General features: G+C 44.3%; 1 protein-coding gene across 2 annotated transcripts in view; it reads right to left on the bottom strand.

Moving 5' to 3' along the window:
- Positions 1-15,299: 15,299 nt before the first annotated feature.
- Positions 15,300-16,188, bottom strand: part of RBPMS (RNA binding protein, mRNA processing factor) — a 169,629-nt gene continuing 168,740 nt past the window's right edge. The window contains exon 7 of one of the 2 annotated variants that reach the window (XM_029935626.1): positions 15,300-15,648. In XM_029935626.1, the coding sequence (XP_029791486.1) occupies positions 15,528-15,648 (121 nt within the window). In that variant the 3' untranslated portion in view covers positions 15,300-15,527. The remainder of the gene's footprint in view (positions 15,649-16,188) is intronic. The other variant, XM_029935620.1, reaches the window with a different exon arrangement.

Here is a 16,188-nt window from a genome sequence, read left to right as displayed (position 1 = left end):
TTTTTAATGTTTTTTTTTTTAAGCATAAGTCAGTATTATTTATTTTTTAAAGTTTATTTCTTTTGAGAGAGAGCATGTATGTATGTGCAAGACCAGGGGAGGGCAGAGGGAGAAGGAGAGAGAGAATCCTGAGCAGGCTCCGCACTGTCCGCGTGGAGCCTGCATAAGTCAATATTTAGCTTCTTGGATTTTGCAAGTCATGGGCTTGTGCCATCTCCCAACAAGATGGATCGAGTCTTCTGGCCAACCCGAACATCATCTTTACCGTGTCTTGACCCTCATAGCATTTGACTGTGATGTTTTCCTGGGGAAGTTTCCCTCTATCTCCCTGTCACTGGCCGGCTCATGAGAGCCATTATCTACTACGTGGGTTCTTAAAAGTCATATTGATTTAGAGGAAGGAAGTCTGTGTGGTTATTCCAGCCGTCTATGGCAGACTGCCTGTTTTCCTTCCATCTGCTTGTTACATGGTATGGGGTCCTTTGGGTTAATCCATACAGCCCTCATATCATAAATTGAAATTGCAGTGGGTTATAAAAATAAGGTTCTGTGCTCTCAAAAAAGGTGTGATGGCAAATCCAGAGAAGCAAGTACTCTGTGCAGATGATGAGCTTTTGTTGCTGTTTTAGTTTTTATCCTATTTATTTCTCATCCATTTACATACTCCTCCATTGCTTACTTCTTTCTTAGCTCCCAGTGCCAAAACATGGCCTCAGAAGATGTAAAATTAAGGCTCCCCATGGTAATTTACTTATTTTAAAGTTTTTTGTTTGTTTGTTTGTTTTGTTTTTGAGAGAGAGAGAGAGAGAGAAAGAACACACAGGAGGAGGCGAGAGAGAATCCCAAGCAGGTTTTGCACTGTCCGCTCAGAGCCTGACACTGTGAGATTGTGACCTGAGTCTAAATCAAGAGTCGGATACTTAACTGACAAGCCACCCAGGTGCCCCTCCCCATGGTAATTTAGAAGATGGGAAACTCAACATGCCTTTGTATCAGGTTTTTTTGTTTGTGTTTTGTTTTTGCTAGTAAGGAGAAACTTTTCAAGCTTTAAAGTCTTACGACATAAAACTAGTTTTCTTGTAAAAATTCTGGAGAAAGCTTGTCTCCAAGTATACCTACTTTTTTTGTGGTCTATATATATCAGCCTGTTTTATTTTCCAGTTTTATTGAGATGTAACTGACATACAGCATGAGTTTAAGGTGTACAACATAATGATTTGACTTACATATATTATGAAATGATAACTGCCATAGATAATATCCATCATCTCAAATAATTAAAAAAAAAATAGAGGGGCGCCATGATCTCGCGTTTCGCGGGTTTGAGCTCCCGCGTCGGGCTCTGTGCTGACAGCTCAGAGCCTGGACACTGCTTCAGATTCTGTGTCTCCCTCTCTCTCTGACCCTCCCCTGCTCATGCTCACTCTCTCTCAAAAATAAATAAAACATTTAAAAAATTGAAAATAGGAACAAAATTGTTTTCCTCATGGTGAGAACATATACACCTTTCATATATACCATACAGCAGTGTTAACTATGGTATATTACATCTTGGTACTTATTTTGGAACTGGAAGTTTATACCTTTTGACTACCTCCATCCAGTTTCCACTGCCTGACTCCTGCCTGTGATAACCACAAATCTGAGATCTTTGCTTTTGAGATTTTATTTTTTTGGTTTCACATGTAAGTGAGCTCACAAAGAATTTGCCTTTATCATATTTCACTTAGCATAATGCTGTCAAGCTCCATCCATGTTGTTTTTCAAATGGCAGATTTCATCCTTATTAGAGCTGAATAGTATTCCATTAATGAATAATATTTCATTCCATCCACATCTTTATTCACTTATCTGTTGATAGAAACTTAGGTTGTTTCCATGGAGGTGCAGACAGCTCTTTCACATACTGTGTTTTGTTTTGTTTTGTTTTGTTTTGGATGTACTCCCAGAAGTGGGATTGTGAGATTACAAGGCAATTCTATTTTTAATTTTTTGAAGAACCTCCATATTTTTGGGCCTTGGCTGTACCAGTTTATATTCCAACCACCAGTTGCACAAGGGTTTTCTGTTCACATCCTTGGCAGCATTTATTTTTTGTGTTTTGATGCTAGCCACTCTGATAGCATCAGAATACCTCACTGTGGTTTTAATTTCCATTTCCCTAATTATTAGTGATGGTGAGCATCTCCCTGTGCTGTTGGCCATTTGTATATCCTTTTTAGAAAGAATATCTATGTAAGGTCTCTTGCCCACTTCTTAGTTGGATTCTTTGTTCCTTTTGTATGAGGTTTTTAAAAATATTTTTGAATATTAACCTCTTATCAGATACATGGTTTGCAAATATTTTTTCCCAATTTGTAGGTTTTTCATTTTGTAGATCGTTGCTGTGCAGCTTTTCAGTTTTACGTGTATAGTCCCATTTGTTTACTTTTGTTGCTTGTAGTGGTATTTAGAAGATCATCAAGACCCATGTCAAAGGAGCTTTTTTCCTATGTTTTCTTCTAGGAGTTTTATGGTTTCCACTCTTATATTTAAGTCTTTAATCTACTTTGAGTTAATTTCTAGGAGTGGTATAAGATAGAGGTGTAGTTTCATTGTTTATGTATGAATGTCCAATTTTTCCAGCACCATTTATTAGAGAGACATTTTTCTTTATTGAGTGCTTGGCTCCCTTGTCAAATACTAGTTGATAAATTAAGAGTGATTTTTCTACCTTAGTAGAAAATGCCATTGGAATCTTGATAAGGATTGCATTGAATCTGTAGTGTTGCTTTAGGTAGTATGGACATTTTAACTGTTTGTTCTTCCAGTCCATGAACACAAGATACTTTTCCATTTCCATTTGTCTTTAATTTCTTTCATGAATGTCTGGTAGTTTTCAGTGTAGAGATCTTTCACCCCCTTAGTTAACTTTATCCCTAAGTATTTTTTACTTTGTTTTTGATACTTTTGAAAATCGGATTTTCTTTATTTCTTTTTCAGATAATTTGTTGTTAGTGTATAGGAAAGCTGATTTTTGCATGTTAATTTTGTATCCTGCAACTTTATTGAATTTGTTGATTGGATCCAGAAGTTTTTTGGTGGGGTCTTTAGAATTTTTTCTATTTAAAAGCACATATCTGCAAATAGAGACAGTTTTACTCCTTTCCAGTTCTGATGCCTTTTGTTTTCTTTTTCTTGCCTGATCGCTTTGGCTAGCACTTCAGTACTATCTTGAATAGGAGTGGTGAGATTGGGCACCCTTGTCTTGTTCCTGATCTTTGAGGAAAAGCTTTTAACCTTTCACTATCAAATATAATGTTAGCTGTGGGCTTGTTGTATATGGCCTTTATTATGTTGAGGTATGTTCCTACTGTATCTCATTTGTTGCATTTTTATCATAAATGAATGTTGAATTCTGTTAAACACTTTTTCTGGATCTACTGGTAATATTTTTTTCTTGTCAATCTATTAATATGATGTATCATATTGATTTGTATACATTAAACTATCCTGCATCATAAGGATAAATCCAACTTGATCATTATGAATGGTCTTTAAAAATTTTTTTTTGTTAATTTTTGTTTATTTTTGAGCAACAGAGAGACAGAGCATGAGCAGGGGAAGAGCAGAGAGAGAGGGAGACACAGAATCAGAAGCAAGCTCCAGGCTCTGGGCTGTCAGCACAGAGCTCATCGCAGGGCTTGAAGTCACAGACCGTGAGATCATGACCTGGGCCAAAGTCAAACACCCAATCAACTGAGCTACCCAGGCACACCCCCCCATTTTTTTTTCTTTTTTGAGAGAGAGAGAGACAGCATGAGCAGGGTAGTGTCAGAGAGGGCAACACAGAATCTGAAGACAGGCTCCAGGCTGTGAGCTACCTGTTAGCACAGAGTCTGATGTGGGGCTCGAACCCATGAACTGCGAGATCATGACCTGAGCCGAAGCCAGACACTCAACTGACTGACCCACCCAGGCACCCCTGAAAGGCCTTTTTTTTTTTTTAATGTTTTATTTATTTTGATACAGAGAGTGACAGAGCATGAGAGGGGGAGGGGCAGAGAGAGGAGACACAGAACCGGAAGCAGGCTCCAGGCTCTGAGCTGTCAGCACAGAGCCCGACGTGGGGCTCGAACCCACGAACGTGAGATCTGACCTGAGCCGAAGTTGGAGGCTTAACCGACTGAGCCACCCAGGCGCCCCCTGAAAGGTCTTTTTAATGTATTGTCAAATTTGGTTTGCCAGCATTTTATTGAGAATTTTTCCATCTGTGTTCAGCAGGGATATTGGCCTGTAGTTTTTTCTAGGAGTGTCCTTTTTGGCTTTGGTACCATTGAAATTCTGGCCTTGTAAGGTGAGTTTGGGATGTTCTCTTTGAGTTTTTGTAAGTTTGAGAAGGATTGGTATTAATTCTTTTTTTTTTTACCGAACATCTTTTTTTAAACTTTATATATATAGTTTATTGTCAAATTAGTTTCCATATAACACCCAATGCTCTTCCCCACAAGTGCCTTCCTCCATGACCATCACCTCCCTTTCCCTACCCACCCCCACCGTTAGCCCTAAGTTTGTTTTCTCTATTCAAGAGTCTCTCATAATTTCCCTCCCTCTCCCTAACTCTTTTCCCCCCTTCCCCTCCCCATGGCCCCCTGTTAGGTTTCTCCTGTTAGACCTATGAGTGAAAACATATGGTATCTGCCCTTCTCCGCCTGACTTATTTCACTTAGCATGACACCCTCGAGGTCCATCCACTTTGTTACAAATGGCCAAATTTCATTCTTTCTCATTGCCGTGTAGTACTCCATCGTATATATATACCACATCTTCTTGATCCATTCATCGGTTGATGAACATTTAGGCTCTGTGCCCCTTTGCATTAGCACTCCTGTATCCCTTGGGTAAATCCCTAGTAGTGCCACTGCTGGGTCATAGGGGAGTTCTACTGATAGTTTTTTGAGGACCCTCTCCACTGTTTTCCAGAGCGGCTGTACCAGTTTACATTTCCACCAACAGTGTAGGAGGGTGCCGTTTCTCCACATCCTTGCCAGCATCTATAGTCTCTTGGTTCGTTCGTTTTAGCCACTCTGACTGGCATGAGGTGTTATCTCAGTGTGGTTTTGATTTGTATTTCCCTGATGATGAGTGATGCTGAGCATCGTTTCATGTGTCTTTTGGCCATCTGGATGTCCTCTCTGGAGAAGTGTCTATTCATGTCTTCGATTGGCATTAATTCTTTAGATGTTCGGTGAAATACATCTTTGAAGCCATCTGTTCCTGGGTTTTCTTTGTTGGATTTTTTTTTATTGCTTATTCAGTTTCCTACTAGTAATTGATTTGTTTAGATTTTCTACTTATTCCAAATTTAGACTTGGTAGTTTGTATTTTCTAAAAACTTTTCCATTTTGGGGCACCTGGCTGGCTTAGTCAGTGGAACATGTGACTCTTCGATCTTGAGGTCATGAGTTCAGGTCTCAAGTTCAGCACAGAGCTTACTTAAAAAAACAAAAACAAAAGCTTTTTTCCCATTTCTTCTAGGTTGTATAGTTTGTTGGTATACAGTTGTTCATAATAACCTTTTATCTTCTGTATTTCTGTGGTATTAGTTATAATATTTCCTTTCTCATTTATGATTGTGTTGATTTGGATCCTCTTTTTCTTGGTTAGTCTAGCCAACTGTCAATTTTATCTTTTCAAAGAATCATCTCTTTGATGAATCTTTTCTGTTGTTTATCTGTTCAGTATCATATTTCCTAATCTTTATTATTTCTTTCCTCCTGTTCACTTTTGGCTGAGTTCTTTTTTTTCTAGTTCCTTAATGCTTTGGGTTGTTTGGTGTCTTTTTTCTAAAGGTGAATTGCTGTGAATTTTCCTTTAAGAACTGCTTTTGCTGCATCTCATAAGTTTTCGTAGATTGTGTTTCCATTTTTGTTTGTCTCAATATACTTTTTAATTTCCTGTTTAATTTCTTCTGTGATCCATTGGTTGTTCAGGAGAGTGTTTAATTTCCATGTATTTGTGAATTTTCCAGTTTTCCTTCTTTTATTGGTTTCTAGTTTCATACCATTGTGGTCAGAATGCATAGTTAGGACAACCTTGTTAAATGTACTGATACTTGATTTTCGGCCTAGCATATGGGTTATCCAAGAAAATGTTCTGTATATATTTTGAATGTTCTGTATATATTTTGAATGTTCTGTATATATTTTGTAGGTCAATTTGGTCTGTAAGTATTGTTGAAATCTGTTCCCTGCTGGTTCTGTCTGGGTGACCCATCCATTGTTGAGTGGGCTAGTAAAGCCCCTAGCTACTAATGTATCACTGTTTATTTTTCCTTTTAGCTCTTGTTAGTCTTTGCTCTGTATATTTAGGTGTTCTGATATTGGTGCATAAATATAATTGTCAGATCTTCTTGAAGAATTGACCCTTTTATTAATATATGATGATCTTCTATATCTTTTTTATCATTTAAGAACATGTTTGTTTGTTTGTTTGTTTGTTTATTTTGAGAGAGAGAGGCAGAGAGAATCTCAAGCAGGCTCCACGCTGTCAGTGCAGAGCCTAACATGGGGCTGGAACTCACAAACCCTGAGATTATGACCTAAGCCAAAATCAAGAGTTGAGCCACTCAGGCACTGCTCTACCAGAAGTCTGTTCTGTCTGATAATATGTACAGCTACTCCTGCTTTTTCTTTTGTTTGCATATAATTTCCTTGAAATATCTTTTACCATCCCTTCATTCTTAGAATATGTGTCTTTTTTTTTTTTTAAGTAGGTTTCATGCATAGCATGGAGCCCAGTGTGCGGCTTGAACTCATGACCCCAAGATCAGGACCTGAGCTGAGATTGAGAGATGGATGCTTAGCTGACTGAGCCATCCAGGTGCTCCATTCTGTTCATGTCTTAAGGCTTAAGTGAATGTCTTGTAGGCAGCATTTTATTGGCTCTTGGTTGTTTTTTTTTTAATGTTTATTTTTGAGGGAGAGAGACAAAGTGCAAGTGGGGAGGGCAGAGAGAGAGAGAGAGAGAGAGAGAGAGACAGACAGACAGACAGACAGACACATAGACTCTGAGGCAGGCTCTGGGCCCCAAGCTCTCAGCATAGAGCCTGATGTGGGGCTCAAACCCATGAACCGTGAGATCATGACCTGAGTCAAAGCTGGACTTCTAATCTACTGAGTCACCCAGGCGGCACACTGGATCTTGTTTTTTAATATAGTCAGGTGTTCTGAGTGTATGAGTTGCAGAATTCATTTATGCTAAAAGAAATTATTGATACGTACAGTTGCTATTTTGTTAAATGTTTTAGATTCATTTTTGTAGTTTTATAGATCCATTATTCCTTGTTCTAAAGTTTGTCTATTTTTGTGTCCTCTTTTTTTTTAAGTTTATTTTTATTTACTTTGAGAGAGAGCATGGGAAGGGGAGAGAGGGGGAGAGAGAATCCTAAGCAGGCTCTGCACTAATAGCCCCAACCAGCCAGGGCTTGATCTCACAAACTGGGAGATCATGACCAAGTCATGCAGGTGTCCCTCTTTTTCGTTTTGTTGATGTCTTTTGGTATCAATATGCTTTTGACTTCTTTATCATGTTCTTTTGTATAATTACTATAGGTTTTCCCCCTTTTTATTGCCATAAAGATAATATAAAATACCTTAATAGAACACCTTATTTTAACCTCATAACAACTTCAATAGGATTTTTCAACCTTACACTTTTACTTTTCCTCCTTCTCAGACTTTGTTACTGATATTGTTCTTTTTCCTGTGTTTATTTTAACCTTTAAACTAGAGTTGTAAGTGAACTATGAACCAGTATTATGGCGTATCAGAATCTAAGAACTCCTTTTAGCATTTCTTACAAGGCACGTCTAGTGGTGTTAAATTCTCTAGGCTTCTGTTTGTTTGGGAACGTCTTTATATCTCCATTTCTAAAGGCCAGATTTTCCAGGTATAGAATTCTTGGTTGACAGGTTTATTTTTCTTTCAACATTGTGAATAGGTCATCCTGTTCTCTTCTGGCCTTAAATGTTTCTGATTAGAAATCCTCCAGTGGTCTTATGGGTTTCTTTATAAATAATTTCCTTTTCTCTCTTGCTGCTTTCAAAATTCTGTCTTTGACTTTTGACAATTTTTTTTAATGTGTCTTGGTGTATTCCTGTTCATGTTCAACTTATTTGGCGTCCTTTAGGCGTCAGGATATGGATGTACATTTCTCTTCCAGGTTTGGGAAGCCTTTTGCCATTATTGCTTTAAATACACATTCTGTCTATTTTCTCCGCTCCTTCTGGAATTTCCATAATGTGAATATATATTGTTTCTTTAGATTGTGTCTAGTAAATCCTGTAAGTTTTCTAACTCCTTCTCCTTCTTTTTTCTTCTTGCTTCTCTGACTAGATAATTTCTAGTGTCCTTTCCCCCAGTTTGCTGATTCTTCTACAATTCTTTTGCAACTTTATTAAATTCTTCAGTGTGGTCACTGTATTTTCAGTTCTAGGATGTTTTTTAATGCTTTCTATTTCATTATTGAACTTCTAGTTTTGTTCATTGCTTTTTGACACTGTTGTCTGTGTGTTCTTGTAATTCACTAAATTTCAAAAGGATTATTTTGAATTCTTTGGCAGTTCACAGATCTCCATTTCTCTCAGACTGTAATGGTTCCTTTGGCAGAGACAGTTTGGGTTTCTGGATGTGTCTGTTAGTAACATTACTGGGCAGATAAGGCTTGCTGTCGGGTCTTTTTCTTGATGAAGCCACCGCCCAGGCTCTGTGGTCAGGGGTGTTGGGCTGTTACTGGCTGAGAACAGTTGGGTAGGACTGCTGGCTTGGTTCCCTGGCAGAGTCTATAGGATGGGCTCCACATTGGCCAGGGTTCTGTGTTTAGGCGTTCTAGATGGTCATGACTGGGCACTGTACTCAGTAGGTGGGGCTATGAATTAGCTTCTCTGCCCTGGATGGGCAGCAGGATGAGCCTGCATGGCTCCGTTTGGGTCCCCACATCAGGCATGGCTGTACATTGAATTCCCTGGCTAGCTGGCGCCCATGGTTCTGCTCTGCAGATGGGAGCACCCTCCATGCTCTCTGTTCAAGTGCTACTTTAAGCGGGTCTGTTGGATGGTCCATGCAGCCCCCCCGTGCTCTGGTGAGTCTCCCTGGTGGGGTGAACTGGAGGCTGTATTCAGCAATGGCTGGGGCTTCAAATTAGTTTCCTGTGCAGGCTTGACAAGGGAACTAGCTTCAAGGCCGGTAAGACTTTGTTGTCTTTATTTTTTAAATAATTTTTTAAAAAAGTTTATTTATTAGTGTGTGAGTGGAGGAGAGGCAGAGAGAGAAGCCCGAGCAGGCTCAGTACCGTCAGCCCAGAGCCTGACACGGGGCTCCAACTCCTGAACAGTGAGATTATGACCTGAGCCAAAATCAAGAATCAGCCGCTTAACTTACTGAGTCACCCAGTTGCTCCAAGACTGTTGTCGTGACTCATGCCAACCCACATGCCATGTTCTCTGGCTGAACAGGGTCACTGGCTTTGCTCTGCAAACCACTTCGTTCTTCCTGCCCGTCTACTTGAGCGCTGCAGGCTACGCAGCTTTCGAGCTGTGCTGGCCCAGCAGGACTGAGCTATACTCACCAGTGGCCAGGCGTGTGACTCCCTCCCTCCAGATCTGTAGTCTCTTCATTGGAGGACCCGCATCAGGCAGACGTGCCCCTCACTGGGTTCCCTGGTCAGACTGTATCACTGTGACACTTGCTTGTGCAAGTCGAACAACAATGCCACCGGTTACGACTGCTCCTCGGGCGCTGTGAGTGGGAATGTGGGCTGCCGAGATCCAAGGGCTGGTTGCTGCAAGCCCTTCCTCCCTGCTCGGTCATTGTCAGTCTCATGGTCCAGCTCCGTAGATTCCCCTGAAATCGCCGTGTGGCCAGACTGCGGTGGGGCTCCTAAGAAGTGACTGACCCACGATGCCAGGGAGCTTGCTGGCTGCTCTGGGCCTTTTCTCCATGGGAGGGACCACGGCGGGGGGAGAGCAGGGCAGTGTGTGGGTGGCCGCTCCTTTATTCTTCTGATGTGGTCTGTCTTGGTCTCTGGGGTGCAGGAGGGTGTGTCAGCCTTGCCTTTGTGTTCCAGAATTCTCTGTGGTAATTTTATCCTTGCATAGTTGTTCTCGTGAGGGGAAGCAGTCAGGAATGACCTGTGTTGCCGTCTTGGCGATATGGCCTGTCCCCTTCCTGTCTTATTGGTCAGGTCTGGTAATGCATTTTGGGACGTCCCAGGCCCTTCATCTTGTTTTGCAAGGAGAGACACGAAGGCCCCCGTCCCGGATTCTAAGGTAAGGTATTTCACTGCCAGGTGTGTATTGCTAATTTCTAGCCAAGCCTCTGCTCACCAGTATTGTAAACCAGGTTGATAACTGATGTCTGTTCTCATCTAAACTCATTTCCAAAATGAGAAAATTGAGGTCTGGAGAAGTGGCAGTATTTTTGCTAAATTGTCACACTTGCAAATTCTGTCGCTTTACCTCCTTCACTTGCATTTTTTGTGTATGTGCTAAGCCTTGATCCCCTGTCTGCTGTGCAGTTCAGAATTTCCTCTGTCTACCCCTTCTTATGTTATGGGGATTGGGTCACCTGGTGCCATGCTGGAGGGACATAGCCTTTGTGGGAAATTGTGACAGAGTCCTAGTTGTGTATCTAAGAAGAACTCTTTTACCAGGTCTTCTGGGCATCTAAAGCCATATCCACCAGAAATTCCAGTTAGAATTGAAGTCCCGTTCTTGCCCCTGCCCATTTCTGCTGGCCCTGCTGGCCCTTTAGAAGCCGGTGAGCGTGGGCGTGGCTGGGTGAGTGAAATGGTGAACTTGCCCTGCATTTTGATCTCCAATACATGACAGTCATGCGGGGCTTTTGGGGGATAACCAAGACACGTGTCGTTGTGCTGGACTAGGTGTAAACCTTGAACATGTGGCTGCTGCCATCACAGCCTAGAAGTGTGGCTAGATGCTGGTGGCACTTGGTACCCCTGGAGCAGGGTATCAGCAAGAAGGCAGTGGAGGGACGCCCACGATTTCCAGTGTTCACAGGGCACTGCGAATATTCAGTCCTCGGCCTGTTTTGTGACTGTCTGCAGTCGTGAGCAGAGAAGACATGTTCTGGAAGTGGGATTAGGACGTTGGATTTATAAACTCCCCAATTCCTACCAGCTAATGACGATTTTCTGAGGCACAGGGGCTGACTCCTCGTCTCCTCTTCTTGTAGCCACTGTTTTTATAGGTTTCATTTGTCAGGAGATTTTGGGTTTTCTAAGGCTTTTTTGGACTGTTATTAGCAAGCTGAGACCAGCACTGTCCCTGCAGCAGGGCTGGAGCGGTGTGGTGGGCAGCAGTGACCTGCCTTCAGTGCACTGCAGTCCGTGGGTGGGACGTTCCGTTCTTTCCCAGTGTGTTCTGGGAGCCTGTCCTGAGCCCTCCCGGTGTTCTGTGGGTAGGTCCAAGGGCCTCTAAACCACTTTTTACACTAACGGGGGTCCCTGCTCTGTTGCGACAGTATCGTGTTGGGTGAGTGCACCCCACCCTACTTGGGGCTCAAACTTGTGATCCTGAGATCAAGAGTCACCTGCTCCATAGACTCAGCCAGCCAGGAACCCCTGGAGTGAGTGCATTTGGGAAATGGAGCTAGAATAGGCCCTGGCATTGCCTATTGACCCTCCCTCTGCCTACAGTAGTTAGAAATGTGGCAGGTGCAAGGCAGGAGCGAGCAGGCTGTGGCCACAGGCTCCACGGGAGGAGGCGGGGTTGACGAGCTTCCTATGACTCTAACCAGGAGGTTTCAAGCAAAGACCTGGCAAGAACCCAGTGACTTTCCAACCACCCAGGACTTCGCGGTACTCATACTTCAAAAGATATCCAATGCAAAGACTTACCTAAAAGTGTTTAAAGATAAAAATACAGGATGCTGCGGGGAGAACTGAGTAGACTCCAGCCTAAAATTGGCAGGACCAGACCAGCTCCAGAAACACCAAGAGCAGGTTTACCTTGTACTTGACTGTTGTAAGATTTTTGCTTTCTTGCTGAGCCTCTCCCACCCAAGGCCTGTGTTCTGGTTTTGGGGGAAAGTGGTCCTTGTCCAGGTAATTATTGTAACGTGAGCATTTCCCCAAGTTTGAACTGAGTTTAAACATCTGCCCTTATGCCGAGTCTGCTTGGGATTTTGTCTCCTCTCACTCCCTGCTCCTCCCCCACCCTCTCAAAAAGAAACATTAAAAACAAAATCTGCCTTGATTTTCTAATTTAGTGCTAATTGGCCTGGTCAGAGCTTCAGGTGGATTTTAATTGAGCAATGGAAAATGGAAAGCCCAGTGCCATGTTTATGAGCACAGTAAGTTCTCACTTGTGGGGATGGGACCATTTCCTCCCTTACAGAGCAAGAGGCAGTGTGGTTTTGACTCTGGAAGTAGTTGGAAATGGCACCCGTGGGTGGGGCTGTGGACAAGGACAAAGCAGGAGGAGGAATTCTCAGGGCATGCTGGCGTCTTTGGGGACTTGGGGCAGTTCCAGAGCCAGGCCAGTTTAGGGAGGCATGAGTGCCACTTCAGTACTTCTAGAAGGTTCTGCAGCAGCAGTAGAGCTTAACTGTGGCAGTTTTCAATTTTTCCTAATTTGGGGCCTTGACCAGTTAGCTGCCTGTATGCTGTTTTGCAACATCACAGCGTTTTAGTGTACGCGTCTTGAGGACAGTTTCAACAACACCTCACCAGTGACCAGTATTCTTGTGCCTTCTAAGAATGTTGGAGTGTGTGTTGTCAAGAGAAGGTGCGGATTTAGAGTTGAAGGTAAGAGCAAACTGGGTAGGAAAGCTCATTTTACCCAAAATCCGGATGTCCTAGTGGTATGGGACTCGGGGAATCTGAACGTGTTCTGCCCGCTACGTGCTTCCGGCCCCGAGCCCTTAGAGAGATAGCTAGTGGATTCCTGTTGCCCGGACACCAGAGAGACAGAATACAAAGATGTCAGACATGCCTGCCTCATTTTCCAGAAAGTTCTGTATGCCACACAACTCAGGATGAGAGATGCCCAGGTTTGGGGGCACTTCACAGATGATGGTGGTGATCGCCAGCTGGTCCAACATCTATGTGAGCACTGGGTCTGGTGACTGTGAAGCCCAGAGATTTCCTGGAAAATAGGACTGTCATTTTCTAAGTTGTAATGTTCTTTCCCAAATTTCTTTGAACTTGCAGTTTTGCCAGAGGTGGAGGCCTAGTATTTAATTTCTGGAATCAGTTTGATAGCTAGTCTTGTACTCACAAGTGGTAAAAGTGAACAAGGATGGTCACTTGGGAACAAAACAGATGGCTGAGTGGCCGAGCTCCAGGGGCCTGCAGCCCGGGCCACTGCATGCAAGCCCATGGGGACAGACCTTTAATTCTCTCAGGCTCCCAACTCCAAAAGGGAGACCGTTCTGCTCAACAGGTGATAGAAAAGGCAGTTTCTCAGTCCTGAAGCTGGTGTTTAACTGGTCAGTGGAAATGTCCCCAGCGCTTGCACTAGATTGGGAAATACCACCCACCACTCTTGTCGCTTACACATCACGTGGTGCTGACCGGGGTGCTGGTCCACCCATCCTAAGGTCCCTTGTACAAAAGCATACAGATGTAGTGGTGGTGTCCCAAGGCGAGCTGCCCTCCGTTCCTAGGCTGCCTGGCCGGTGTGGTGGCTGAAGTGGGAAGTCACAGATGAGCTGAAGCAAGCTTTGTTTTGGTTTCCTACCATCCTGCCGGGGCTCCCGGGCAGGGGGATGTGTGACTGGGATTGGCTTCTGGTGGATGGGTCCTCTGCACAAGTGAGGTGACGTCAGCACCCACTGAGACAATGCATAGTCACTGCTGGTTGCGGCCGTTCCACAGAATGGAACACTGCAGGCTTCTCCTCCCTTTTGGGGAGGGGTGGGCGACTGTGTCTGCAAATCACTTGATCATCCTTGCTGTCGATGCCTGGCTCCTCACAGTTGGCAGAAAACCATGCACGACTCTTCCTTTGTAGACTTCAAATCCTCTTGAGTGAAGGCTCTGCAGGCCGAGGTGTGCGGGGAGGCTGCCGGGTGCAGGAACAGGCATGGAGAAGGCTGGGGGTCCACCTGGGGCTCCTCTTGCTGGCTCAGGAGGGCTGCGGCACTGGGCGGGGGGCCTCGGCATCAGTGTGTCCCCATGCGCCCCCAGTAGTACTCTCCGGCTGTCCCATCCCTGGACTTTCTTAGTCTCTCTGTTGTCAGCTTTGTGAGCGCCGCGCTAACGGGAAAGGAACCCGCTGGGCCGCAGTGGGGGGCGCGCTTGGTCTTGCAGAAAGGAATTTGTCAGGCAGTGGTGCAACAGCTGGGAAAAGCACTTTATTTTTTAAAATGACAATAGAAAAGTACCTTTAAGCAGTTTATAAAAGTATAGTAGACTGTGTGGAAGTTGTTTTCCTTAGAGACGGGAGCCTGGCAGTCTCCCCAGGGGCCAGGTGCTGCTTAAGGCCTAGCAGGGCTTGAACAGCCTCAACCCTGGCTCTTCTTGTCCATGGTTTTTGTGATGAGCTTTAAAGTTTCTTGATACCTTTCTTTCTAATGGAAGATAACCCCCCACATCCCAGAACCAACCACATAATCATTAAAACAGTTAAGTCTTCTACACAGTGTGAGTGTGAGCAGGCTAGTGTCATGTTTCAAGCTGTATTCAAAGCTGAGAATTTGCACACGGCTCTTCAACCACAAGGGGGAGAGACTGAGCGGTCACAGGCTCCACAGTGTTCCCTGCAGACACCACCGGCTTTGGGAGAAAGTTCTAAGTGCTTCATCTAGCGTGGTACGGCCTAGACTCAGGAACACCCAGTGTTTCGCAAGATCACTGGGTAGATGGGAGCCGCCACTGGCAGCCCGCAAGGTTGGGCAAGGCCACCTCCGTTCTCCCGTGCCCACTGGGGGAAGTGTGCACCAGTGGGGAGAGGGGGGTCACTGCGGGGGGGAGCGGGATCAATGTAAGGAGACAGCAGAACGCAAGCCTGGGCACCCCCGGAGCTGCCAGGGCTCTCAAACAGCTCACTCTGAGCAGGAGTGTGGACCAATGAAAGGCTTTAGCATGCCCTCACGCTGAAGCTCCTGGAGGCTTCTGAGCGTCCCGGGAACAGTCCTAGGAGAACTGGGGGGACACGCCTGGGGCTGCAGGATGCAGCTCTGTCCTACCACCACCGTCCTGACTTCCCCTGGACTCCTGCCAGGTGGGCGGATTGCTATCCATTCACAGTAGGTTCCGGAAATTTTGTAATGTTTAAAAACATGCCTCAAACATGCAGCTTGGAGGAAAAAAATTGATATTTTTAATTACAAGCATTCAAAAGTCAAGCACAAAAAACTGATCCAACCCAGTGTAAGATCACCCCTCTCTCATACTTAAAATGTTTAGTATAAAAATACTCACTCTCTTGGTTTTATTGATATATTTTATGTTTCGTTTGAAAATATCTCCGAACTGTACAGAAAGGTCAGGCCATGCGTTCACAAATAACACACTATTTCTTAAAATTATACAGTGTAAAAGAGTAAAACAGTTTTATTATATTTTTTTCTTCGAGAAAAACAGATGTGTGATAGAGGCTGTGGCAAAGTCTTGAAGGGATCAAAACTGGGCAAGGTTCGTTCAAGCCTGAAACAGAAAGAACACGTGTGAGGGGAGACCTCACCCTCCTCCAAGCTTGCGGGGCTGCGCGGGAGAGAGACCCCTGGGCCGACGGTGGGGGCCTCTCGGCAGCAGCCTGTGGTTTCCTGCCCCCGCCCCCTCCCAAGAGCAGCGACAGTCTCACCGTAGATGCACGGGCTGCACACCAGAAACCTGTCAAGCCCTCCTTCCTGCGTTTGCAAGGAAATTGTCACCGAGACTCTGCCGAGTCCCAGCATGGTCCTGGGCCTGCCTCACTCGGGTAAAGGCTGCACGCAGCCCCTCTGTTACTCTGGCTTCTCGCCATCCTACCAACACGCCAGACTCCTAAATTTATGGCTGTGGAAAAGGTACATAAAGGGGCACCTGGGGGGCTCACTCAGTTAAGCATCCAACTTCGGCTCAGGGCATGATCTTACGGCTTGTGAGTTCAAGCCCTGTGTCGCCCGCGTGGGAGTTTTCTCTCTGCGGCTCGCTCACTTGTACCCTCTCTCTCAAACATTTAAAAAGGCACACAAAGGTCGATGC

This window comes from Suricata suricatta, chromosome 1, assembly GCF_006229205.1.
Source record: "Suricata suricatta isolate VVHF042 chromosome 1, meerkat_22Aug2017_6uvM2_HiC, whole genome shotgun sequence".
In the NCBI taxonomy this organism is placed as follows: Eukaryota; Metazoa; Chordata; class Mammalia; order Carnivora; family Herpestidae; genus Suricata; species Suricata suricatta.
Note: the sequence above shows the minus strand (reverse complement) of the source record. Positions and strands in the feature narration are given on the sequence as shown.